The sequence below is a fragment of the Trachypithecus francoisi genome, unplaced genomic scaffold (assembly GCF_009764315.1).
Source record: "Trachypithecus francoisi isolate TF-2019V2 unplaced genomic scaffold, Tfra_2.0 Lachesis_group6, whole genome shotgun sequence".
NCBI classification, from domain to species: domain Eukaryota; kingdom Metazoa; phylum Chordata; class Mammalia; order Primates; family Cercopithecidae; genus Trachypithecus; species Trachypithecus francoisi.
Window position 1 is genome coordinate 136,425 of NW_022681471.1, and position 27,803 is coordinate 164,227.

At 41.1% G+C, this 27,803-nt stretch overlaps 1 protein-coding gene across 1 annotated transcript in view; it reads left to right on the forward strand.

The window, feature by feature from the left end:
* CD99L2 (CD99 molecule like 2) overlaps positions 1 to 27,803 on the forward strand; it is a 124,238-nt gene that overhangs the window by 53,082 nt on the left and 43,353 nt on the right. The window contains 1 exon segment of the mRNA XM_033202004.1: positions 14,729 to 14,791. Within this exon segment, the coding sequence (XP_033057895.1) occupies positions 14,729 to 14,791 (63 nt within the window).

Here is a 27,803-nt window from a genome sequence, read left to right on the forward strand (position 1 = left end):
GGCTCCAAAGCTGGTCACCAGCACTGATATCCTCATGTGTTGCCCTAGAACAGCCTTTGACCAGAGTTTGGAAACCTTGGCCCCAATTCTGTGTATGATACCAGCAGTGTCACCTTTTGCAAAGCATGTAGTATCTTTTATTTTTATTTTTAAATTATTTTTATTATTTGTTATTTTTTGAGATAGGGTCTCGCACTGTCGCCTAGGCTGGAGTGCAGTGGCACAATCTTGGCTCACTGCAACCCCCGCCTTCCGGGTTCAAGCGATTCTCCTGCCTTAGCCTCCCAAGTAGCTGGGATTATAGGCACGTGCCACCATGCCTGGCTATTTTTTTGTATTTTTAGTAGAGACAGGGTTTCGCCATGTTGCCCTGGCTGGTCTTGAACTCCTGAGCTCAGGTAATCTGCCCGCCTCAGTCTCCCAAAGTGCTAGGATTACAGGCATGAGCCACCACACCCAGTTAACAAAGCACTTAGTATCTTGCACTGCTTCACAGACACTGTGGCCCTGAGAGCAATGTGCCACTTGTCATAGGGCTATGATGGGACCCTAAGCCTCGTGACACATCATGACAGCACCTTATTTGTCTTTGCTAGTTTTATTTCTATCATGCCATCCACCTTATACCATGGGAGGAGGAGTAATCAGGTATGACACTTTCATTTTACGTATGGGGAACAGGTCACTCCTATGGGATCAAGTGATTGCTCTAGGACCCCCAGTCAGTGAGTGGCAGTCTGGGACAAGACCTTGCATCTTCTGGCTTTGGGGCAATTTCTGTGTCTGCTACCTAATGATTAACCACTGTGGCTCTTGGGCTGATCTCTGATCTCTGACATCTGATCTCTGAGGTCCGAGGGACAGTATATGGAGACACACTACACCATTTTTTAAAAATTGAGGCATCATTCACAAAACATAAAATTCAGCATTTTAAAGCCTATGACTCTGTGTTTAATATACTCATTATGTTGTGCAACTATCAGCACTATCTAGTTCTAGAAAACATTTCACAACCCGAAAAAGAAACCCCATGCCCTTTAGCCTCTAGCAGTCAGTCTTCATTCCCTTCACTCCCTAGCCCCTGGCGCCCACTCCATTTTTCTTTTGCTAAGTAGTTCCCTAACTCTCAGCTCTGACTTCTTGGAAAAGGTTATCCTTGCAGGCATCTGAAGCACATTTGGGATTTCCTTGTGAACAACTGTTGTAGTAGACATTTACGTTTCTGTGTGAAAAGGAAGATTGAAATTGGCCTTACGATTACAAACTCACCAACAAAGTGACTTATACAATTTATTTAAAAAAAAAAAAAATCCCTCCCCTGCATTTAAATTAAGCAACCTGGCCGGGCGCGGTGGCTCAAGCCTGTAATCCCAGCACTTTGGGAGGCCGAGTCGGGTGGATCACGAGGTCAGGAGATCGGACCATCCTGGCTAACACGGTGAAACCCCGTCTCTACTAAAAAATACAAAAAAAACTAGCCGGGCGAGGTGGTGGGCGCCTGTAGTCCCAGCTGCTCGGGAGGCTGAGGCAGGAGAATGGCGTGAACCCGGGAGGCGGAGCTTGCAGTGAGCCGAGATCCGGCCACAGCACTCCAGCCTGGGCGACAGAGCGAGACTCCGTCTCAAAAAAAAAAAAAAAAAAAAAAAATTAAGCAACCTTCTACATACGGACGCTTAGATACTTCCTGGGAATATGTAAAAGCACTTTAGGACTTTGACACATGGCGCTTGCATCTCAGTGACCCCTTATTTAGCATGTTTTCCTCCCATAGGGGTAACTAGAGGAGGCGTGCCCCGTCAGTGCCGGGGTCAGACTTCTTATGGCCACTGCAGGTGGATTGGTGGCGGTGGCTGTTGTGGACTGAAATGCTTCATGTCATTATTGTCCTCTCTGGGAGTGATTTAAATTTATTCATGAAATTATTTGGAGCTCAGGTGGCAATAGCTAAATCCATTTAGTAATCAGAATAAGAGGAAAGCCATTTTCATGTTCACTTGCAATGCTGCAGTGCTTAGCAAGCCCAGAGGATATTAATTACTCAGCATGCTTTGAGGTGTGAAAGCATAAATTCATCAAGACAAATGTGTTCAAATCTAGACTGAGGTAACAAGAGTTAAAGTGGTGCAAACATTCAGGGAAACTGGGGACTAACCACTAGCATTTTTGGTTTGGCCCACCCTCTCTAGCACAAGGTGGGAGAGGGATACCTACTTGTTTGTGTTAAGGGACAGAAGTTGTTTTCACCCAAGAGACATTTGTAAAATTGGCCATACATACCAGTGAGTTTGTCGCATAGATTTTCCACAAGCAGCGTCCAGGAATGTTTCCATGGTAGACAGGGAGGTGGGAAGTTGTTTTTCTGACCTGCAGGCTTTCCTTTGATTAATCACCCCCCTGCCAGAGGGCAGGGGAAAGGCAAGACTTTACAAGTAGCTGCATCAGGTGAGGTCTTTATCATATGATGGTGAACATTCTTATTAAATGGCTCATATCAAGTTGAATCAAGCTGTGCTCCCCACCCGTCCATTAGCAGACTCAATCTACTGGGACTGATTTGAGTGTTATTCCTTGAACCCAAGTGATCTAGAGGCTTGTGCCACGGTCACATTTGCTGGGTCACGATTCAATCCCTCAGGTCCAACTTTGATTCTGGTCCATCTTATAGTGGACCTTGTTTGCATTTGTTAATGGTCTCACCATTGATCAAGTAGGTTTCCTTTTTGATAAATAGCTCTGTTCCCTTGAAGTTGTGGTGTAGATACAGGCACTAGCCCAGATGACAAGCAGGTGAGTGGTGTCCTGGCTTTCTTGGACAAATGTAGGGATAGTGTGAGTACTTAGACGCCATTAAAGCAGAGAAATGGAAAATCCTGAGATGATGCATCTATGATTTACCAGATTAAGATGTCCCTGGTATGCTTTCTTACTCATCCACAGAAAAGGGTCAGGATTTTATTATTTATTTTATTATTATTATTATTATTATTATTTTGAGACAGAGTCTCGCTGCATTGCCCAGGCTGGAGTGCAGTGGCATGATCTTGGCTCACTGCAACCTCTGCCTCCTGGGTTCAAGCGATTCTCCTGCCTCAGCCTCCCAAGTAGCTGGGATTACGGGTATATTTTCAGTAGAGATGGGGTTTCACTATGTTGGCCAGGCTGGTCTTGAACTCCTGACCTTGTGATCTGCCTGCCTCGGCCTCCCAAAGTGTTGGGATTACAGGCGTGAGCCACCGTGTCCAGCCCAGAAAAGGGTCAGGATTTTAAAATTAAAAAACCGATGCAGTTTAGGTGAGTATTCATTCACTTAGAATTTATACTGGCCCATCTTCCCCCCAAATTGTAAACTGCTTACATGTACAAAGGAAACAGGTAGCATAGAAACCGTCCTTAGAGAGCAGGGGAGATAGATGTAACTGGCCACTTGAGAGGTGCCAATCTCCCTGGTGGAATCCCTACTTTGTGTCTGAAATCTTTGGCAGCCACGGGTCCCAGTTGCCTCTACAGTTATTAATCCAGCAGCAGGCAGCAGGCACATTCCTCTGCAGAAATGCTTGCTCTTGGCATGAAATCCAAATGGATTTTGTCACAAAGTAATATCAGGTACTGTCTACTGGTGACAGAGTTTTGATAATCAAAATGAACACACCTTTAGGAAACGCTTTCTTGCTGTTGGGTCTGTGTGTGGTGTTGGCATGGAGATTACCAAGTGCCAGTCCTTGCTTCAGGCAGCTCACTGTCTAGAGCAGCACTGTCCTATGGAACTTTCTGTGATGATGGAAATGTTCTTTATCTGTGCTGTCAAACGCAGTAGTTACCAGCTGCATATGACTATGAAGTGTTGAAATGTGGCTAGTGCAGTAAAGGAGCAGAATTTTTAAAAATTATCGAATGCTAATTTTAATTTAAACGGCCACATGTGGCTAGTGGCTACCATGTTAAGTGGGGCGAGTCTAGAGAGAGGACACACAAAAACACTTAACTGGAATGGCTGTGCTTTCAGGATGAACTCAGTGGAGTGGATAGCAACAACAGAGGAGGGAATGATTAATCAAATCCAAATGAAAGGCTCCTTAAGGGGCCCATCAGATGGTCTCTCTCAAGGATCAGACGTTTCAATCAGGTATTGGTAGGTGCTGGATCACAGCCAATTCAGGGTGGCATTCTCTAACAAGGGCAGCTGTGCCTTGTTTTACAGCCTTTATTGAAGTGCACCCTTAGCCTTAGCTTTAGATGCCAGTCCTGTTGGGTCAAATTGCAACTTGAGGTCAAGCTTGTGTTCCTTCCCAAAGGGACAAAATCTACTCCAGGACAGACTTTGGCTGTTGGAGTGTCTGTGGGTAGAAACAGCACTTTTCTTATGAAATTAATCTTCTCAAGGACATGCACAAGTCCATGGGCAACATTTCCAAAGGACATTTTCAGACAAGTATTACCAGCTCATTACGTGCTTTTTACATTAAAAGGAATTCTTGGTGGCCCTCTGCAGTGGAAGTAATTTTCTGCTGAATACTTGAATACTGGCTGCCCAGATACGGGGATTGGGGGTTGTGGATTGAGCCTGTGGTGAATCAGCTGTTTCTAATGCGTGTTGGTGCCAGAGGGTTAGTCTGTGTCACTAACACAGAGGATTGTGGTCTGCCTGCATCCAAAACTGAGCTTAGTTAATAGATTGCATAGAAGGGGTATAGAACATGACACTGTTTTGCACCTTTTGAGGTGCATTATATCTCCTGAGAATATTTCTTCTGAACTTGATTTTAGCAGCTGTGCTTGCTTGTGGGCTTAGAAGACATCTTAATAGCTCAGGATCTAGATTGAAATTGGTTTTATCCACAGATAGTTTGAGTCTGTTGAATCCAAGGTCAACAAGGATGGGTACATAGCACAACACTGTGTTATGTTCCTCTTAGCATATTTACCTGATGACTTGTAGCAGGATATATCAGCAAGCGGTAGGGGCAATGGCTGAGGCTAAAAACGTCTTATTATTGTGTAAGATGTAATTTCAGGGAACCTATTTTTGCAATTCTTGGGTGAGGAAGCAGAGAGAGAGATTTGAGGAAGACCCAGTGAGATGGTAGGTTTATGGCTTTGGAGGGATTGATGCAGGACTTTTAGGAGAAATACACGTACATGGATCGAAAACAAAAAGGCAGAGAAGAGTTTAAATTAATTGTAAAATGCTCCCTCTCCCTTCCCCTGACCATTATTCTCATTCCCTAAACATAGCTACTGTTACCAGTTTCCCTGTGTAAACTTCCAGAAGATGTTTGTGGATATAGATATGGATACACACACACAAATGGAAAAATTCTCTGCACTTTGCTTTATTTATTAGTGTATTGTGGAGATCTCTCGCATGTCACTATTATAGGCTTATCTCATTCTTTTTAACAGCTACACAATCATTAATTGTATGAAGAACCGTATTTCATTTCACCATTCATCTTTGCTGAACACTTGGGCTGTTTCCATTTCCTTTTCCTGTTATAAGCATCCTTGTCTATACTTCTTGGGTACATGCTTCTAGTATTTTTCTGTAACAGGTACCTAGAAATGGAACTGCTGGGTTGAAGTATTTGCATATTTTAATTTTTTAATGTTGAAATAATTATAAACTTTCAGAAAATTGGCAAGTACAGTGCAAGGAACTTTTTTTTTTTTTCCCACCAAGCCACTTGAGAGTAAACTGGTTACCTAATGCCTTATCACCCCCACCCCCAATATATTAGAGTGCATTTCCTACAAATAAGGACATCTTCTTACATATCTACAATGCAGCCATTGAATCAGGACACTAACCTTGATACATTATTGCCACTTAATCCTCAGACCCCATCCAAGTTTTAACAGTTGTCCCAATAATGTCTATTATTAATACACAGAGTTCTTGACTGGGTGTGGTGGCTCATACCTGTAATCCCAGCACTTTGGGAGGCTGAGGCAGGCAGATTGCTTGAGCTCAGAAGTTTGAGACCAGCCTGGGCAACATAGTGAGACCCCATCTCTACAAAAAATACAAAAAGTTAGGCATGGTGGCATGTGTCTGTATTCCCAGCTACTTGGGAGGCTGAGCTGAAAAGATTGCTTGAACCCAGGAGGTTGAGGCTGCAGGAGCCATGATTGCACCACTGCAATCCAATCTGGGTGACAGAGCCAGACCCTGTCTCAAAATAAAAAAAGAGTTTATATATGTTGTTTACCTAAATTTTCTAGATTTATCACGTTTTCTGTATGGGTATGTGTTCTCCCCACCCCACGTCCGTGTGTGTGTGTGTGTGTGTGTATGAATTTCCTGAACCATTTCAGAATCAGTTGCAAACATTAGATCCCTTTCCTTCTTTTCTTTCTTTCTTTCCCTTCCTTCCTTCCTTCCTTCCTTCCTTCCTTCCTTCTTTTCTTTCTTTCTTTCTTTTCTTTTCTTTTTTTTGTTTTGTTTTTGAGGTAGGGTCTCCCTCTGGCACCCAGGATAGAGTGCAATGGCATTGTCAAGGCTCAGTGCAGCCTCAACCTCCCAGGCTCAAGTGATCCCCCAACCTCAGCCTCCAGAGTAGCTGGGAGTACAAGCATGTGCCTCCATGCCCAGCTAATTTTTTTTTTGTTTTTTGAGATGGGGTCTTACTCTGTTGCCCAGGCTGGAGTGCGGTAGTATGATCATAGCTCACTGAAGCTTTGACCTCCTGGGCTCAAGTGATCCTCCCATCTTAGCCTCCAGAGTAGCTGGGACTACAGGCATGCACCATCACACCCAGCTAGTTTTTTTGATTCTTAGTAGAGACGAGGTCTCACTATGTGGCCTTGGCTGGTCTTGAACTCCTGGGCTCAAGGAGTCCTTCCACCTCAGCCTCTCAAAGTGCTGGGGTTATAAGCATAAGCTACCATACCTGGTAGCTAATTTTAAAATTTTGTTATTGTTGTTGTTGTTGTTGTTGAGACGGAGTCTCCCTATGTTACCCGGGCTGGTCTTGAACTCCTGGGCTCAAGCAGTCCTCCTGTTTCAGCCTCCCAAAGTGCTGGGATTACAGGCATGAGCTACTGCACCAAGCCTATACCTGTTACCTCTTGATACTTCAGTATGCAATTTCTAAAAACAAGGATACCCTCCTCCTGACTACAGTATTTCCATCGAGACCAGCAATTGACAGTGATCAGTATTATCATCTATCTGGTCTACAGACCTAATTTAACTTTGCTGATTGTCCCAGTAATGGCCTTTATAGGTTCAGGATCCAATCCAAGATCACCTGTTGGATTTAGCTGTTATAATTTCCCTAATCTCAAGGATTGCAAGCTCTCACTACTTTCTTGTTCAGTGCTGATTTTGCCTCATGGGTTTTGTTCATTTTATGATTTACAGTGGAAAGGCGGGTCTGATCCCAGTTATTCCCTCATAGCAAGAAGCAAAAGTCTACCTTAGAATTTTGGAAGCCAGGTTATTAACTGCCGTAACTTTTATTTACTGGTATATTATATGCTTTATTTCCATAAAATATTGCTCTTTTCCTGCTTTGAGCTTTGGGTCTTGAATTTTATTTTATATTAATATCATGTCTGTTTCCTTCCTGTTAGTGTTTGCCTGGTATATATTTCTTCATTCTCTACTTTTTTTTTTTTTTTGCCGTTTTGTTTTAAATGTATATTTTATCAGTAGCCTGTAGTTAGATATCTTTTAATCTTATTTGTCTTTTAATGGGAGTTTTAGCCTATTTACACCCCCCTTTTTTGTTTTTTTTGATATGATTATACATATTCCTATGTTAAAGTTCATGTTTCCGCTGGGCGTGGTGGCTCACGCCTGTAGTCCCCAAACTTTGGAAGGCCAAGGCGGGAGGATTGCTTGAGACTGGGAGTTGGAGACCACCAACCTGGGCAACATAGTGAGATTCCATCTCTACAAAAAAAAACCCAAAAAGTTTGTTTTGTATTTAACATAGTCCTTGCTTCTTCTTCTTCTTTTTTTTTTTTTTATTTTTACCTCTGGTGACTTTTGGGTTGACTTGAGTTTTGGTTGTTCCTGTTGTCCTTTTATTTTTTTCCCCTTAAATGGTTTCGAGGTTGTATATGCTATATCTCTTCATTCAGCAGTTGCCCCTAATTGGTTTTGCTATAGGAAATGGATTTTTTAAAGTTTTATTTTGGAACAGTTAGGTATACAGAAAAATTGTAAAACTAGGACAGAGTTCCCATATGCTTCATATCCAGTTTTCCCTATTAACATTTTAGTAGGATGCATTTGTCACAGTTGATGAACCAGTATAGATGTACTGTTATTAACTAAAGTCTATACTTTATTCAGATTTCCTCAGTTTCTATCTAAAGTCCTCTTCTGTTCCAGAATCCAATCCAGGATCCAATCTAATCCACATGACTGTTAGTCATTACATCTTCTTAAGCTTCTCAGGCTATGCCAGTTTCTCAAACTCTGTTTGGTTTTAATGACCTTGATGATCTTGAAGATTGGTCAGGTATTTTGTACAGCACAGCACACCCCAGTCAGGATTTATCTGATGTTTTTCTCATGATTAGACTGGAGTTACGGGGTTTTGAAAGAAAGACCACAGAGGCAAAGTGCCATGCGCATCACATCCTGTCACATTATATCAAGGGAACATACTGTCAACAGGACTCATCATTGTACCTGTTGACCTTGGTCACCTGGCTTAGGTAGTGTTTGTCAGGTTTCTCCTCTGTAAAGAGTAAAGCTTTTTTATTCCCGCTTTATCATACTGTAATCTTTGGAAGGAAGTTACTATGTGTGGCCAATACGTAGGGAGTGGGGAATTGTGCTTCACCTCCAGGAGAGACAGATATCTACAGAAATGAATTTGGATTATACTGTATGAGAGATTTGTCTATTCTCTCTCTTTTGTTTATTTATGTATTCACTTATTCATTCAGCATGGACTCGTGTATACTTATTTTATACTTTGGGTTATAACCGAATACTATTTTATTTTGTTCTTCAAATTGTTCCAGCTATATCCGTCCTGAAAAAAGTCTTTAAAAATTTGTTCTAGCCATAGCCACCGGGAGCTCTTTCAGGTGATTCCTGTGCCCCTTTGACAGATACCAATTGATGTGATTTTTAAAAATACTTGCAGGCCGGGTGCGGTGGCTCACGCCTGTCATCCCAGCACTTTGGGAGGCTGAGGGGGGTGGATCACTAGAGGTCAGGAGTTTGAGACCAGCCTGGCCAACATAGTGAAACCCTGTCTCTACTAAAAATACAAAAACTAACTGCGCATGGTGTTGGGCACCCGTAATCCCAGCTACTCGGGAGGCCGAGACAGGAGAATTGCTTGAATCTGGGAGGCGGAGGTTGCAGTGAGCCAAGATTGTGCCATGGCACTCCAGCCTGGGCGACAAGAACAAAACTCCCCCTCAGAAAACAAAACAAAACAAAACAAAACAAACAAACTAAAAAACTTCCTTACTTCCTGGCACCTCAAGATGCTTCAAGATTCAAGCTCATCTTATATATTTTCTGTCACAGTCAAATCAGTCAAGGAGCCCTGGTTCCCTTTATTGGAGAGTAGGATTAGAGATGAAGACCTGGGTGCTAGATGTGCTCACTGCTACATGGTGTTGTTGTCTCCAGCCCCTCTCAGTTGACAGAGCAAGGGAATATGTCTTTATACTAACCATATATATACTCATGTCTAAAAATATTTCTGTATATAGCTATCTGTATATAGTCATGTGCCACGTGGTGATATTTTGGTTGACAGACCACATATACAATGTGGGTCTCATAAAATTGTAATACTTTATTTTTACTGTGCCTTTTCTGTGTTTAGATACACAAATACCAAGGTGTTACAGTCGCCTACAGTATTCAGTACAGTCACATGCTGTACAGGTTTCTAGGCTAGGAGAAATAGGCTCTACCATGCAGCCTAGGTTTGTAGTAGGCTACACCATCTAGATTTGTGTAAGGACACCCTATGATGTTTGCACAGCAAAATGGTAGAAGTCTAACAGATACATCTCAGAACATATCCCCATTGCTAAGCAACACATGGCTATATGTTAATATTAAGCTAGGCCAGGGGTGGTGGCTCACACCTGTAATCCCAGCACTTTGGGAGGCTGAGGCGGGCAGATCACCTGAGGTTAGGAGTTCGAGACCAGCCTGACCAACATGGAGAAACCCCGTCTCTACCAAAAATACAAAATTAGCTGGGTGTGGTGGCGGGCGCCTGTAATCCCACCTACTTGAGAGGCTGAGGCAGGAGAATCACTTGAATCTGGTGAGCTGAGATTGCGCTATTGCACTCCAGCCTGGGCAACGAGCGAAACTCCATCTCAGAAAAAAAAAAAAAAATTAAGCTAAATATGATTTCGTGCTTAGCTTAAAGTCTCCTACTCTAATCCATTTTTATATGGGTCATTTTAGCCTGCCTCTGTTATTTGTAACCTCTCTCTCATAGTGAGAAACCTGGCTCCCACCATCCCCTATCCATTTACTTATTTGGTCAATTCCAGTATGCATGCATAATGGTTTGCTTGAGAACTGATAAGCTATACACCCTTATGACAAACTACATGCGCATCTAGAGGGAACATTAGCTATCAAGTTCAGTGGGACACTGGTTGGGCAGATGGGTCAACTTGTGAGGACAAATTCTGTTGTGAAAACGTTTTCCCCAGAGCTTCTTCAGTTATGTGTGATTAGTCAGAGCCTCTAGTCTAGGTGGGGTGCTGGGGATCGGAGAGAAGGCACCCTGGATTGACAAAATATAGAGTAGCCTTTGTGAGACCTGGGGTGGGGTGGGAGAACTTGGCCCCTCATCAGTGGAGCTGTGGGCTCCAATGACCCCTCTTACTTCTCTATGGAGAAGGTTTTCTGTGAGATCTTACTTCATGTTCCAAACACCTGAGCCTTCAACATTCTTGTGGACTGAAGCTTGGGGTTTTGTTTTGTTTTTATTTTTAAATTTTTATTTTTGATGGGAATAGATAGGTTGAGGAAGGCTATCAGCTCAGTATATCTTTGGGTGGCTGTGACAGATTTCCCTTTTGTGGAGTTAAATTCATGACACTGTCTAAAGGGCCATGACCATTTCAGGAGAGAATTTCAGTATTATTTTGTTTCATACAAAGATAAATTTTTAAATCTTTGTTTTGTTATCATTGCTTTTTACAGACAGGGCCTCACTCTTTCGCCCATGCTAGAGAGCCATACACAGTCATAACTCACTGTAACCTCAAACTTCTAACCTCCAGTGATCTTCCTTCCTCAGCCTTCCAAGTAATTGGGACTACAGGCATGCACCACCATGCTGGCTAATAAAAATCATTTTTAACGTTTATTTTTAATTGACAAATAATCTGTATATATTTATAGGGCACAATGTGATGTTTTGGTCTGTGTATATATTGTAGTAAGATTCATTCAAACTAACTAACGTGTCCATTATCTCACAAGCTTATTTTGTTGTAGTGAGAATGGTAAAAGTCTATTAGCAATTAAAAAATATATAATACATTATTATTAATTGTGGTCACTATGCAGTGCAGTAGGTTGCTAAAACTTAATTCCTCTTGTCTAACTGAAGCTTCGTGTTCTTTAATCAACACTTTCCCTTTCCCCACACCTCTCCCTCCCCTCAGCCTCTGGTTAGCTACCTTTCTACTGTTTCTGTGAGATCAACTTTTTTAGATTCCACATCTAAGTGAGATCATACAATATTTGTATTTCTGTGCGTGGCTTATTTCACGTGGCATAATGTCCTTCAGTTCCATCCACATTGTCATGAATGACAGAATTTCCTTTTTTTTTTTTTTTTTTGAGGCGGAGTCTTGCTCTGTCACCCGGACTGGAGTGCAGTGGCCGGATCTCAGCTCACTGCGAGCTCCGCCTCCCGGGTTTACGCCATTCTCCTGCCTCAGCCTCCCGAGTAGCTGGGACTACAGGCGCCCGCCACCTCGCCCGGCTAGTTTTTGTATTTTTTAGTAGAGACGGGGTTTCACCGTGTTCGCCAGGATGGTCTCGATCTCCTGACCTCGTGATCCGCCCGTCTCGGCCTCCCAAAGTGCTGGGATTACAGGCTTGAGCCACCGCGCCCGGCCATTTCCTTCTTTTTAAAGGATGTATAGTACTCCATTTATATATGTACCACATTTTCTTTATCCATTCATTTGTTGTTGGGCACTTAGGTTGCTTCCATACCTTTGCTAATGTAAATAAAACCAAAATGAGCATGGGAGTACAGATAGCTCTTCAAAATACTGATTTCAATTCTTTTGGATTTTTTTTTTTTTTTTTGAGACAGAGTCTCGCTCTGTTGCCCAGGCTGGAGTGCAGTGGTGCGATCTCGGCTCACTGTAAGCTCCGCCTCCCAGGTTCACGCCTTTGTCCTGCCTCAGCCTCCTGAGTAGCTGGGACTACAGGCACACACCACCACGCCTGGCTAATTTTTTATATTTTTAGTAGAGACGGGGTTTCACCATGTTAGCCAGGATGGTCTTGATCTCCTGACCTCATGATCCGCCCGCCTAGGCCTCCCAAAGTGCTGGGATTACAGGCGAGAGCCACCACGCCTGGCCTTCCTTTGGATATTAATGCATGCACAGAACTGGGATTGATTTCTGAATTGTATGATAATTTTATTTTTTGTTTTTTTGAGGAACCTCCATACCATTCTCTGAAATGACTATACTAATTTACATTCCTAACAATATGTACAAGTGTTCCCTTTTCTCCATATCCTCACCAACAAATGTAATTTGTCTTCTTGATAATAGCCGTTCTAACAGATGTAAGATGACATCACATTTTTGTTTGTTTGTTTTTGTTTTTGTTTTTGTTTTTGTTTTTTGAGACGGTGTCTCACTCTGTCACCAGGCTGGAGTGCAGTGGTGAGATCTCAGCTCACTGCAACCTCTGTGTCTCTGGTTCAAGAGATTCTCCTGTCTCAGCCTCCCGAGTGAGTAGCTTTGACTACAGGCACGTGTCACCGCGCCCAGCTAATTTTTATATTTTTAATAGAGACGAGGTTTCACCACGTTGGCCAGGATGGTCTCAATCTCTTGACCTCGTGATCTGCCTGCCTCAGCCTCCCAAAGTGCTAGGATTACAGGCATGAGCCACCACGCCCGGCCCCCATTTTGGTTTTAATTTGTGTTTCCCTGGTGATTAGAGATATTGAGCATTTTTTCATATACCCGTTGGCCATTCATATCTCTTCTTTTGAGAAGCTCCTTTGCCTTTGCCCATTTTTAACTGGGTTATTTGTTTTCTTGCTATTGAGTTGAATTCCTTATATATTTCGGATATTAACCCCTTTTCAGACGTATGGTTTGCAAATATTTTCTCCTAATCCATGGGTTGTCTTTCTACTCTGTTGTTTCCTTTGCTGTGCAGAAAGTTTTTAGTTTCATTCAGTCTCATTTGTCTACTTTCACTTTTGTTGCCTGTGCTTTTGGAGTCTTATCTAGGAAGTGGTTGCCCAGACTAATGTTGTGGAACTTTTTCCCTGTGTTTTTTTCTAGTAGCTTTGCAGTTTCAGGTCTTGCGTTTAAGTCTTTTATTCATTTTGAGTTAATTTTTGTATATGGTATGAGATAGGGGTCCAATTTCATTCTTCCGCATGTAGATATCCAGTTTCCCTGCATCATTTACTAAAGAGACTGTCCTTGTTGGAGATCAATTAACTGTAATATTTGATTTGATTTTGGTGCTTTCTATCCTGTTCCATTAGTTGATGTGTCTGTTTTTATGCCAGTACCATGCTGTTTTGATTACAATAGCTTTACAATATATTTTGAAATCAAGAAGTGTGATGCCTCCAGCTTTGCACATTTTGCTCAAGATTGCTTTGGCTATTGGGGGTCATTTCTGGTTCCATACAAATTTTAGAATTGTTTTTTCCATTTCTGTGAAAAATGACATTGGAATTTTGATTAAAAATTACATCGTATCTGTAGATCACTTTGGTCAGTATAGACATTTTAACAATATTCTTCTAATACATGAACATGGATATATTTTCATTTGTCTTCTTAATTTTTCATCATTGTTTTATAGTTTTCAAGGTACAGGTTAGGAGGTATGGGTCTTTTACCTCCTTGGTTAAGTTTACTACTCAGTAGACTGAAGTCTATTAATATTTGCTCTGTATATTTAGGTGCTCAATGTTGGGTGTGTATATATTTACAATTGTTATACTTTCTGAATGAATTGACCCCTTTAGCATATAATGACCTCCTTTGTCTCCTTTTACAGTTTTTGACTTTAAAAATCTATTTTTTTTTTTTACTTTTATTTTCAGTTCAGGGATACATGTGCAGGTTTGTCATATGGGTAAACTTGCATCATGGGGGTTTGTTGTACAGATTATTTCCTCACCTGGGTAATAAGCCTAGTACCCATTGGTTATTTTTCCTCATCCTCTTCCTCCTCCTACCCTCTGCCCTCCAATAGGCCCCAGTATGTGTTGTTCCCTTCTATGTGTTCATGTGTTCTCATCATTTAGTCCCACTTATAAGTGAGAACATGTGGTACTTGGTTTTCTGTTCCTATATTAGTTTGCTAACAATACTGACCTCTATTTTGTCTGATATAAGTATAGCTACCACCACTCACTTTGGGTTTTTATTTGCGTGGAATATCTTTTGTTATTCCTTCACTTTCTAAAGGGAAATGACCATTTCTAGGGGTATTTCATTATGACTTTATTTTATGCAAAGATAGTTTAATTTTTTTTTTTTTAACTTTTAGGATCTGGGGACTTTGATGATTTTAACCTGAAGGATGCAGTGGAAGAGACTTCCTCAATAAAGCGTGAGTAGCAGATCAAACAAACTATTAAAAACAAACAATAGTGATTAATGTGTATCGTCCACTCAGAATATATGCACAAGAAAAACAATATATTTTACTTCATCAGATGAAATATGGATAGTGGCTGGGCACGGTGGCTCATGCCTGTAATCCCAGCACTTTGGGAGGCCAAGGTGGGAGGATCACTTGAGGTCGGGAGTTTGAGACCAGCCTGGCCAACCTGGTGAAACCCCGTCTCTACTAAAAATACAAAATTAGCCGGGTGTGGTGGTGCACGCCTGTAATCCCAGCTACTCGGGAGGCTGAGGCAGGAGAATTGCTTGAACCCGGGAGGTGGAGGCTGCAGTGAGCCGAGATTGCACCATTGCACTCCAGCCTGGATGATGAAGCGAGATCTCTGTCTCAAAAAAAAAAAAAAAAAAAAAGGAAAAGAAAAAGAAAGAAAAGAAATGGATAGTTATATTATTTAAAATAAAATTCAAATATTTAAATCCTTTGTTAAAAATACCTAACAGTGTGTGATAACTGATATATCATTTTCTGTAGCTCAAGTCATAGCCTCTACTGGTGTGACATACCAGCAATGACCTCCAAGGGCTGTCTTCCTTAACTCAGAAAAAAAGTTACTTTGAAGTGAATAAAAGATTTGTTTCCCCTTTTAGATTGATTTTATAATGGCTTTTTTTTTTTCTTTATTTTTGAGACAGAGTCTTGCTCTGTTGCCCAAGCTGAAGTGCAGTGGCACCATCTTAGCTTTACTATAGCCGTAAACTCCTAGGCTCAAGTGATCCTCCCATCCCAGCCTTCCAAGTAGCTGGGACTATAGGTGTGTGCTACCACATCTGGCTAATTTTAAATTTTTTTTGTGGAGACAGAATCTCACTGTGTTGCCCAAGCTGGTCTTGAACTCCTGGCCTTAAGTAATTCTCCCACTTTGCCCTCCCAAATGCTGAGATGATGAGCATTAACCACCACACCTAGTCATGGCTTTTCTTAAAATGGAGTCTGTGTAGTTTCTCAAATGCTAAGCTTTGTTATCGATTTTCCTTTTTTTCTTTCATTTTTTAACTTATTTATTTATTTATTTGTTTGTTTGTTTTGGAGACAGAGTCTCGCTCTGTCACCCAGGCTGGAGTGCAGTAGTGCAATCTCGGCTCACTGCAACCTGCCCCTCCCGGGTTCAAGCAATTCTCCTGCCTCAGCCTCCCGAGTAGCTGGGACTACAGGCGCACACCGCCATGCCCAGCTAATTTTTTGTATTTTAGTAGAGGGGATTTCACCATGTTGCCCAGGCTGGTCTCAAACTCCTGAGCTCAGGCAATCCGCCCACCTCGGCCTCCCAAAGTGCTGGGATTACAGGTGTGAGCCACAACGCCCGGCCTTCTCAAACCATTCTTTCAAAAAATGATAACTACTTATAAAGTAAAGCCAAGGTCTCTGTTGACCCTTCTCCCTTCTACTTCCATGAGAACTACTGTAGTCCGTTTGGGGCATGTTGATCCCAATTAGTTTTCAATGCTGTTATGTACATCTATAGATAGAAATTGGTGGTTTTTTTGTTTTTTAATGTTACAGATGTGAGGCTCTTTCATTTAATGTGTATTGAAGTCCTTAGAGAACATGTCTATGTTGGTTTTTTTCCAGCTGCCTTAGGAAAGTACCACAAACTGGATGGCTTAAAACAACAGAACTTTATTCTCTCACAGTTCTGGATGCTAGAAGTTCTACATCAAGTTGTTGGTTGGGCCACATTCTCTCTGAAGGCTCTAGGGAAGAATCTTTCCTTGACTTTCCCCACTTCTGGTGGCTCTAGGTGTTCCTTGGTTTGTGGTTGCGTCACTCCAATCTCTGCCTCTGTTGTCACACGGTGTTCCCCTTTCTGTGTCTCTCTTCTTTCTCTCACAAAGATGCTTGTTAGTGGGCTGAAGGCCCACCTAGATAATCCAGGATGATCTCATCTTGAGATCTTTCACTTAATACATCTGCAGAGACCCTTTTTCCAAATAAGGAAATATATATTTATAGGTATATAATATATACACACATACATATTTGTGTGCATACACACACACACACACACACACACACACACACTCCTTATTCGTTTACCACTGCATGGTATACCATAGTATGCATTCAGTAAATGTCTGAGTGCCAGCTGTGTTATCAGTTACTGTTTTAGGCTTTGGGGCTACAGCCATGAACAAGTCACACACAAACCAAACCTTGTGGAACCAGCGTTCCAGTGGTGTGGATTTGGCCATGACCCATATTGCCATTTCCTTACTGGCAGACACGTGGTTTATTTCCTTTTTATGCAATTACAAATAGGGCTACAGCGGACATTCTTCTCCATGTTCTTTGTGCCCAAGTGCAATGTGACTGCTAGGACCAAAGATATGTGTATTTTATATTATAAAAAACTCTGCCAAATTGCTCTCCAAAGTGGATTTGCCATTATGCACTATTACTGATGTTGTTATAATAGTACCTGTTTTCCCAGACCCACGCCAACACTGAATTTTATCAATAAAAAATATTTTACCAATATGATGGGCAAAATAATATCTCATTGCTTATTATGCATTCTCCTGATTGTAGTCATATGGAGCATCATATATTTACTGGCCATTTGCATTGCCTCTTTGGTAAATTTTCACATTCTTCCCCCATTTTCTGCCAGATTGCTTGCCTTTTAAAAATGGGTTTATTAAGATCTCTTTGTATTATATATTGAGTTGAGAAAGTCAAGGGCTTTGGAGTCAGACTTCTTGGGTCGAAACCTTACCTCTGCCACTTGTGAACTCTCACCTTGGGTAAGTCACCTGACTTGTCTGCACCTCAGTTTCCTTATCTCTTACATGAAGATAATAAAAAGCCCTGCCTCCTAGGATCATTGTAAGGATGACATGGGAGGAGCCATGTGAAGCACTCAGCACAGTCCTTGGAACAAGGTGAGTGCTCAGTAAGCATTAGCCTTACTGTTGTTCTTTGACTGACTTGATTGGAAGGACTGACTGTGGCTGGACCTCTGGTGTAAGAGTCAAGCAGACCTAAATCGAGTGACAGACCCAACACAATTCCTGACAAAATCCCAGATGGATTTTTTGCGGAAGTGGATAAGCTGACCCTAAAATTCATATGGAAATTCAAAGGACTCAGAATAGCCAAAGCAATCTTGAAAAATAAGAAAAAGATGGAGAACTTACACTTATCAGTTGTAGCACTGACTATAGACCAAAATTATCAAGATAGTAGACTACTGTCTAGAGATCAATGGAATAGAACTGCGAGTCTAGAAGTAAACCCTTAGATCTATGGTCAGTTGATTTTTGACAAAGGTACCAAGACCTATTCAAATGAAAAGAACAGTCTTCAACAAATATTGCTTAGGACCATAGGATATCCACATGCAAAAGAATGAAGTTGGACCATTACCTCACACCATACACAAAAGTTAACTCCAAATTGATCATAGACCTAGAAGTATAAATCTCTTAGAAGTTAATTTTTGTGTACGGTATGAGGTGAGCAGTTTGGGCATTATCAGGTCTTTCCTGGGCATTCATGCTGTCCTCTGCATGCAGGTGGCCTCTAAGATCCTCAGGAAAATAAATACACTTAATGTATTAGCAATGATGGTTTTAATGAAATCATTTAACATCTCCAAAACAAGCAGGACCAAAAATCAAAACAAATTTGATAAGTATAAATAGACTTTCAATAAATGTGTTAACTTCTTGATGGGAACTTTTTAAATCTCAGCATATCATACCTCCAATCGACAGGGACTTTTTAATATATAAAAATCCCCTTTTGAGTCTTGTGCTGGCCCATCTGATCTTCCTCATCAGCACCATTAGCCAGTGTGTCTGGGAACCTCTAGAACCACCTGTATGTGATGTATGTGGTTGAATGACAGCCCACAAGACCACATCATGCTGCCACCCTTTTTTCTATCTTAGCTTATATTTCTCATAACTGAGGTTTCAAAGAGATAGGCCTCTCCACCTCACCTTGGTCCAGATACTTATCTTGCAGAGAATGTTCTTCTCTGCACGTTGTGCATTCCTCTGCTTGTTTTAAAAATCCCTGAACCACCTAGGCCAGAGATCGTATCATAAATGGCCTTTATTTATTTATTCACCAATGTTTTTTTGAGTGCTGGCTTGCTGCTAGGTGCTAGACCTCACAATGTGGAAGAGGTCACTGACCTTATGAATTGTTTTCTCTGGAAGGAGACATTCAGTACCTAAAATATTTTCAGATATTGCTGAGTACTCTCAACCAAATTCAAGAGGGTGATGGGACAGCAAGGGCCCAAGATTAGGGGCAGCTACTTGAAATTAAGTGGTGAAGGCATCTCTGAGGAGAGGTAATGTGCAAGGAAATGAGGAAGGAGTCTTCGAGGCCAAGAGATCAGTTGAAGAGTTCTGAGGCAGAAAAGAGCCAGGCTTACTCTGTGGCCCGGAAGGCAGCCTGTGTGGCTGGAGTTTGGAGAATGCTGGAGAAAAGACAGAGAAGTTGTCAGGGGACAGATCATGCAGGATCTTACTAGTATATTCACAGGGTTGCACAACCATCACTACAGTCTGTTTTAGAACACTTTTATTACTACGAAAAGAAACACTGTATCCTTTACCTGTCACTTCCCAATCCCCCAATTCTTCTTGTTTCTACCCCTCACCCCCAAGCAACCACTCATTTCTTTCTGTCTCCATGGACTTCCCTATTCTGAATATTTCATATCAATGGAATCATTCAATATGTGGATTTTATGTTTATCTGCTTTCACTTAGTGTAATGTTTTCAAGGCTCATCCATGTTGCTTTCAGAGTCCTCCACCACTCTCACCATCTCTTCTTTTCTCTCTGTGTGTGTAATCATCTCATGGGGGAACACACTTTCGATTCTGCCAAATAAAACTTCTTATGAATGTCCCATTCCCTGGGAATACCATGGGCCCTGTATTAGTCCATTTGTGCTGCTATAGCAAAATGCCTTTGACTAGATAATTTATAAATAACAGAAATATATTGCTCATAGCTCTGGAGGCTGGGAAGTCCAAGATCAAGGTGCTGGCATATTCAGTGTCTGGTGAGGGCTGCTTTCTGCTTCATAAATGGTGCCTTTTAGCTGTGTTCTCACATGGCAGAAGGAGCTTTTAAAAGGGCTGCCTCAAACCTCTTTTATTGGGGCACTAGTCCCATTTGTGAGAATGGTGCCCTTTGTGACCTAATCACCTCCCCAAAGTCCTCACCTTTTAATACCATCAGTGTGAGGATTAAGTTTCAACATGAATTTGGGGCTGGGTCGGGGGTACATACACATTCAGACCAAGCAGTTACCATTATTAAACCACACCTGGGGGAACCCACCCTGTTTTGTTTACTGTTTCGGTACAGCACAATATTACAGAGAATCACTCCTGGTCAGAGTGCCATATTGGGGGAAGCATTTGCTGAGCAGCTAAGAATTTTTTCTGAGTTTGTCATTTTGAGAAAGTCTTCACAGAAATGGGTCTCTTTATTTTAGGAGCTAACTGTTTTGATGAAGTTGACCTACTATTCTTAGTCCTTGATAAGTAGACTCTTCTCATCTCAATTACGAATAAGAAATCCCATTTAAAGACAACACGAAAATCTGTAGTTAATAGTTTCTAAAAATGTGCATAAATTGAAGCTTTTGTTCTACATCAATGCAGGCTCAGGCTGTGGCAAAACAACTGATTCCACATGCATGTAGGCACTGCTCTCTCTTGAATGGCACCTGCAGATCTTCAGAGAAATGAGACTTTTCCAGAAACTGGGCATTGCAGGGCAGAACTGCACAAGTAATCAAGACTGTGTGGAACTCTTTGGTACTGTAATTAAGACTGTGTGGTACTGGCATCACATAGGTCAATGGGACAGAATTGAGAATCTGAAAATAGACCTTTATATTTATGGTCAGTTAATTTTCTTTAAGACAGATAAACAAATACTTTTACACAAGAGTTGTTTGAGTCATACAAATTTTAAACTAATATTTACATAAGTGGCAATTGCTTTTCTGGAACTTGCTCAAATAATGGTTTCAGTAATTCCTCTTTTGTACTTATCTATATCATAATATAATTATTATTATTATTATTATTTTGAGACGGAGTCTCGCTCTGTCACCCAGGCTGGAGTGCAGTGGCCGGATCTCAGCTCACTGCAAGCTCTGCCTCCCGGGTTCACGCCATTCTCCTGCGTCAGCCTCCTGAGTAGCTGGGACTACAGGCGCCGGCCACCTCGCCCGGCTAGTTTTTTGTATTTTTTAGTAGAGATGGGGTTTCACTGTGTTAGCCAGGATGGTCTCGATCTCCTGACCTCGTGATTCACCCGTCTTGGCCTCCCAGAGTGCTGGGATTACAGGCTTGAGCCACCGCGCCCGGCCACCTATCTATATCATAATATAATCATATATAAATAAACTCATTTTGGACAAGTTGTACTCTTGCATTTTACTGGTACAAAGTCAAATGGAAATTAGAGACAAAATTATCTCTAAACTGATGATGAGATAGATTAAATATATGCATACATACACACACATAATGACTACAGATTATCACATGTGGTTCTGTTACCATACATATCCATCCACTGGGGTGTGTGGTCTTCACAGTGAGGTGTGAGTTAGGGTACCCAAAATCTTCCTAAGGAGTAGTGTGCAAACATTATCATTTTAAGGGAAAGATTTCCGTATTCTCAACTTCCAAATATAGTTTTTACTAAAACAGAACTGCAACAACCCCCTTGCTATGGTTTGAAAGTTTTTCCCCTCCAAAATTCATGTTGAAATTTAATTCCCAATGTAACAGTATTGACAGGCAAGGTGGTCGTCGTCGTCGTCTTCGTCTTCTTCTTCTTCTTCTTCTTCTTCTTCTTCTTCCTCTTCCTCTTCCTCTTCCTCTCCTCCTCCTCCTCTCCTTCTTTCTTCTTCTTCCTTCTCCTTCTTTCTTCTTCTTTCTTCTCCTCCTTCCTCTCCTTCCTCTCCTCCTCCTCCTTTTTTCTAAAAATGAGACGGGGTCTCGCTATGTTGCCTAGGCTAGACTTGAACTCCTAGGTTCAAGTGATCCTCCCACGTCCGCCTCCTGAGTAAGAGGTGATTGGGTCATGAGGGTTCTGTCCTCATGAATGAATTAACCCATTCATGGATTAATAGGTGAATGGATTAGTAGGTTATCATGGGAGTGGGACTGGTGGCTTTATAAGAAGGGAAAGAGAGACCTGAGCTAGCAACCAGCCCCACTTGGCATGTGATATCCGGTGCCACCTGGAGACTCTGCAGAGAGTCCCCACCTGCAAGAGGGCCTCACTCACAAAATACAGCACCTCAACCTTGGACTTCTCAGCCTCTATGACTGTAAGAAATAAATTCCTCTTTTTTTATAAATTACCCAGTTTCAGCTGGGCGCAGTGGCTCACGCCTGTAATTCCAGCACTTTGGGAGGGTGAGGCAGGTGGATGACTTGGGATCAGGAGTTTGAGACCAGCCTGGCCAACATGGTGAAACCTCGTCTCTACTAAAAATACAAAAATTAGCTGGGCATGGTGGCACATGTCTGTAATCCCAGCTACTTGGGAGGCTGAGGCAGGAGAATCACTTGAACCTGGGAGGCGGAGGTTGCAGTGAGCCAAGATTGTGCCACTGCACTCCAGCCTGAGCGACAGAGTGAGATTCCACCTCAAAAATAAATAAATAAATAAATAAATAAATAAATAACCAACCAACCAACCAACCAACCAATCAACCAACCCAGTTTCAGGTATTCCGTTATAAGCAACAGAAAAAAGACTAAGACATTGTATTAGTCCGTTCTCATGCTGCTAATAAAGACATACCTGAGACTGGGTAATTTATAAAGGAAAGAGTTAATTGACTCATAGTTCAGCATGGCTGGGGAGGCCTCAGGAAACTTAGTCATGGTGGAAGGAGAAACAAACATGTCCTTTATATGGAAGCAGCAAGGAGAAGTGCAGAGTGAAGGGGGAGAAAAGCTCCTTATAAAACCATCCAATCTTGTGAGAACTCACTATCACAAGAACAGCATGAGGGTAACCGCCCCCGTGATTAATTACCTCCCACTGGGTCCCTCCCATGACATGTGGGGATTATGAGAACTACAATTCAAGATAAGATCTGGGTGAGAACACAGCCAAACCATATCAGACATCCTTCTTTTTTTTTTTTTTTTTTGAGGCGGAGTCTCGCTCTGTCGCCCGAACTGGAGTGCAGTGGCCGGATCTCAGCTCACTGCAAGCTCCGCCTCCCGGGTTTACGCCATTCTCCTGCCTCAGCCTCCGAGTAGCTGGGACTACAGGCGCCCGCTACCTCGCCCGGCTAGTTTTTGTATTTTTAGTAGAGACGGGGTTTCACCGTGTTAGCCAGGATGGTCTCGATCTCCTGACCTCGTGATCCGCCCGTCTCGGCCTCCCAAAGTGCTGGGATTACAGGCTTGAGCCACCGCGCCCGGCCCAGACATCCTTCTTTTAAAAAATAATTTATTGAGGTAAAATCATACAATGTAAAATTAACCTTTTTATTTTTAAAATTTATTGTGTATATTTGAGGTATATAACATGATATTGTGAGATGCATATACAACTTGATAAATAGTTACCCTAGTGAAGCAAGTTAATATATCCATCATTTCACATAATTACCCATTTTACTGTTTGACAAGAACAGCAGTATTTCATTTAGCAAAAATTCCAAATACAATACAATGTTATTAGCTATAGTCCTCATGTTTTACATTAGATCGCTAGACTTGTTCATCTTATATATCTGCCACTTTGTATCTTTTCCCTTACCTATCGAGCAGTTTCTCTCTATTCTTTTATCCTCCCAACCCCAAATAACCACCAACCTACTTTCTGTATCTGTGAATTCATCCTGGATATTTTATATAAATGGAACTGGACAGCATGTAGCCTTTTGTGCCTGGCTTCTTTTGTGTAGCGTAATGTGTTGGAGGCACTTCCATGTTGTAGCATGTATCAGTACTTCATTCCTTTTTATGGCTAAGTAATACTCCATTGTGTAGACATACCACAATTTTGTTTATCCACTCATCAGTTGATGGACATTTGGTTGTTTCCACCTCTTGGCTTGTGAATAATGTTACTGTGAACATGCTATATACATGTACTTGTTTGGATACCTGTTTTAAATGCTTTTTGATATATACCTAGGAGTAGAATTTCTGGTTACTATGGTCATTCTGTTTAACTTTTTGAGGAACTGCCAAATTGTTTTCCACGGTGGCTGAAGCATTTTATATTCCCATCAGTAATGTATGAGGGTCCCAATGTATCTGCATCCTTGCCAACTTGTTTTTTTTTGTTTTTTTTTTTAATGAAAGCCATCCTGGTGGGTGTGAGGTGGGACCTCATTGTGGTTTTCATTTGCATTTCCCTAAAGACTAATGACTAATGATCTCTTTGTACATTTATCATACATATGATTTGCAAATTTTCTCCCATTTTGTATGTTGTCTTTTCACTTTCTTGATAACGTTCTTAGATGTACAAAAATTTTAAATTTTGGTTAATGTGTAATTTATCTGTTTTTTCGTTTGTTGCCCATGCTTTGCATGTCATTGCTAGGTATCCATTGCCAAATCAAAGGTCATGAAGATTTACCCATATGTTTTCTTCTAAGAGTGGTTTTAGTTCTTGTATTTAGATGTTTGGTCCATTTGAGTTAATTTTTGTATATGGTGAGAAGTATGGGTCCAGTTTCATTAGCCTATGGTTATCCAGCTGTCTGAGCACCATTTGTTGAAAAGACTGTCCTTTCTCCATTGAATGGTGTTGGCATCCTGTTGAAAATCAATTGACCATAAATATGAGGGTTTACTTCTAGACTCTCAATCCTGTAACAATGATCTATATGTGTATTCTTTTTTTTTTTTTTTTTTTTTTGAGACGGAGTCTCGCTCTGTCGCCAGGCTGGAGAGCAGTGGCCGGATCTCAGCTCACTGCAAGCTCTGTCTCCCGGGTTTATGCCATTCTCCTGCCTCAGCCTCCCGAGTAGCTGGGACTACAGGCGCCCGCCACCTCGCCCAGCTAGTTTTTGTATTTTTTAGTAGAGACGGGGTTTCACCATGTTAGCCAGGATGGTCTCGATCTCCTGACCTCGTGATCCGCCCGTCTCGGCCTCCCAAAGTGCTGGGATTACAGGCTTGAGCCACCGCGGCCGGCCTTATATGTGTATTCTTAAGCTAGTTCCACAGTATTTTGGTTACTGTAGCTTTGTAGTAAGTTTTGAAATTGAGAGGTGTGACTCCTTCTGTTTTGCTCTTTTTTTAAAGATTGATTTGGCTATTTAGGGTCCCACGCAATTCCATATGGATATTAGGATTAGCTTGTCCATTTCTGCACAAAAGGCAATTGGTATTTTGATGGAGATTGCACAGGATCTGCAGATTAATTTGGAAAATATTGCCACTTTAACAGTATTGAGTCTTGTAATCTATGGATGTGGATTTCATTCCATTAATTAGGTCTTTAATTTTTTAACAGGGTATTGTAACTTTTAGTGTACATTATACTTCCTTGGTTAAATTATTTCTAACAGTTTTATTCTTTTTATTGCTATTATAAATGAAATTGTTTTCTTCTTTTGCTCTTTGTATTGATCATTGCTAGTGTATAGAAATACAGCTGATTTTCATGTATTGATCTTATATCTTGCAACTTTGCTGAACTCATTAGCTTTATAGTTTTTTCAAAATAATTGGTGTGGATTCTTTAGGGTTTTCTATATATGAAATCATAGCATCTGTGAATAGAGGTAGTTGGACTTCTTCCTTTCTAATCTCAGAGAGTTTCTTTCTTTTTCTTAACTAATTGCTCTAGTTAGAACTTCCATTACAGTGTTGAATAGGAGTGGTTAAGTGCTGATTCTAGGCAGAAAGCTTTCAGTCTTTCACCTTTAAGTATGCTGTCAATTGCAGATTTTTCACAGATGCCCTTTATGAGGTTGAGGAAATTCTCTTTTATTTCTAGGAAGTTAACAGATGAGGCCAAAATAAACCATCTAAATGCTTTTAAAATCCAATAGCTTAATTATCATTAAAAAGCACATAGAGAGTAGACTCGATGGAGTAAGCAGAGCAAAATGGGAAATTCTCTTCTATTCCTAATTTATTGAGTGTTTTTATCATGAAATAGTGGTTGACTTTCGTTAAATGCCTTTTCTGCATCTATGGAGGTAATCCTGGTTTTTTTTTTTCTCCTTCCATTCTATTAATATGGGATAGTACATTGATTGATTGTACTATGTTGAGCTACCCTTACATTCCTGAGATAAACCCTTCTTGGTCATGGTCAGTCCTAATATGGTGCTAGTTTTGGTTTGCTAGTATTTTATTGAGGATTTTTGCCTCTACATTTGTAAGAGGATTTTTACCTCTACGTTCATAACTATATTCTGTAGTTTTTGTGTGTATTTGTCTGACTTTGGTATTAACATACTACTGGCCTCATAGAATGAGTTAGGAAGTGTTCCCTTCTCTTGGTTTGTTTGTTTATTTACTTATTTGAAGAGTTTGAGGTTAATTGGTGTTGATTCCTTTTAAATGTTTGGTAGAATTCAGCAATTAAGACTTCTGGTTCCAGAATTTTATTTGTGGGAAGTTTTTGGTTACTGACTCAATCCCTTGCTATAAGTCTAGTCAGATTTTCTATTTCTTCTTGAGTCAGTTTAGCTAGTTGTGTTTTAATAGGAAGTTATCTGTTTCATCTAGGTTATTGAATTTATTTGGATTATAATTGTTAAGATACTCCTTATAATTTTTATTTCTCTAAGGTTGGTAATAATGTCCTCTCATTCCTGAAATTAGCAATTTGGGTCTTCTCTCTTTATCTTGGTAGGTCTGCTACAGTTTATCAATTTTGTTGATCTTAAGAGATCTTTCCTCTTTTGTTCTTTATTTTTCTCTTCTCTCTTTCATTTTATTTCTGCTATAATCTTTGGTGTTTTCTTCCTCTGCCTGCTTTAGGTTTTAGTTTGCTCTTCTTTTTCTAGTTATTCTTTAAAATTGTTGTGTAGGTTTTATTTTATAAAAATGAACTTAACTCTGCAATCCAGCTAGACGTGGAAGGGAATAAGGAAAATATGGAACCCAAAGAGCTGCAGTGAGTGCACAAAGATTATAGGATATTGAGAGCAAATGGGATTGAGGGGTGCTCTCTTGAGCTACAGAAGAAATAGTCTGGTGGTTAAAATAAAACAGGTCAAATTTATTAGAGTTGTCCACATTTGGCAATGGTGATCTTCTTGCTGGTCTTGCCATTCCTAGACCCAAAGTGCTCCATGGCTTCTGTGGCATTCATGGCCTCTTTGACCTTGCCAAAGGCCACATACCTGCCATTCAACCACTCAGTCTTGGCAGTGGAGATGAAAAACTGGGAACCATTTGTATTCGATCTACCATTTGCTGCGGGCAAGATGTCAGGACCTGTATGCTTCAGGTTGAAGTTCTCATCATCAAGTTTCTCCTGGTAGTTAGATTTGCCACCATTACTGTTATGGCATGTGAAGTCACCACCCTAGCACATAAACCCTGTGCTAGGAAAGCAAGAACCCTTATAACCAAATCCTTTCTCTCCAGTGCTCAGAGCATGAAAGTTTCCTGCTGTCTTTGGAACTTGTCTGCAACGGTTTGAAGGAGACCTGGCCCAAGGACTCACCCTAGACAGCGACGATGTCGAAGAACACAGTGGACTTGACCAGGGTTGACGGTGGCAGTGTCTGCAAAGGCTTCTTTTTCTAGTTTATTAATGTGAAAGTTTAGGTTATCAATTTGAGATCTTTCTTTTTTTGATGTAAGCGTTTACAGCTATAAATTTCCCTCTGAGCACTGCTTTCAGTGTAACACACAAGTTTTGGTATGTTGTGTTTTCATTTTCATTGATCTCAAAGTATTTCATAATTTCCCTTGTGATTTTTTTTGACCTATTTGTTGTTTAGGAGT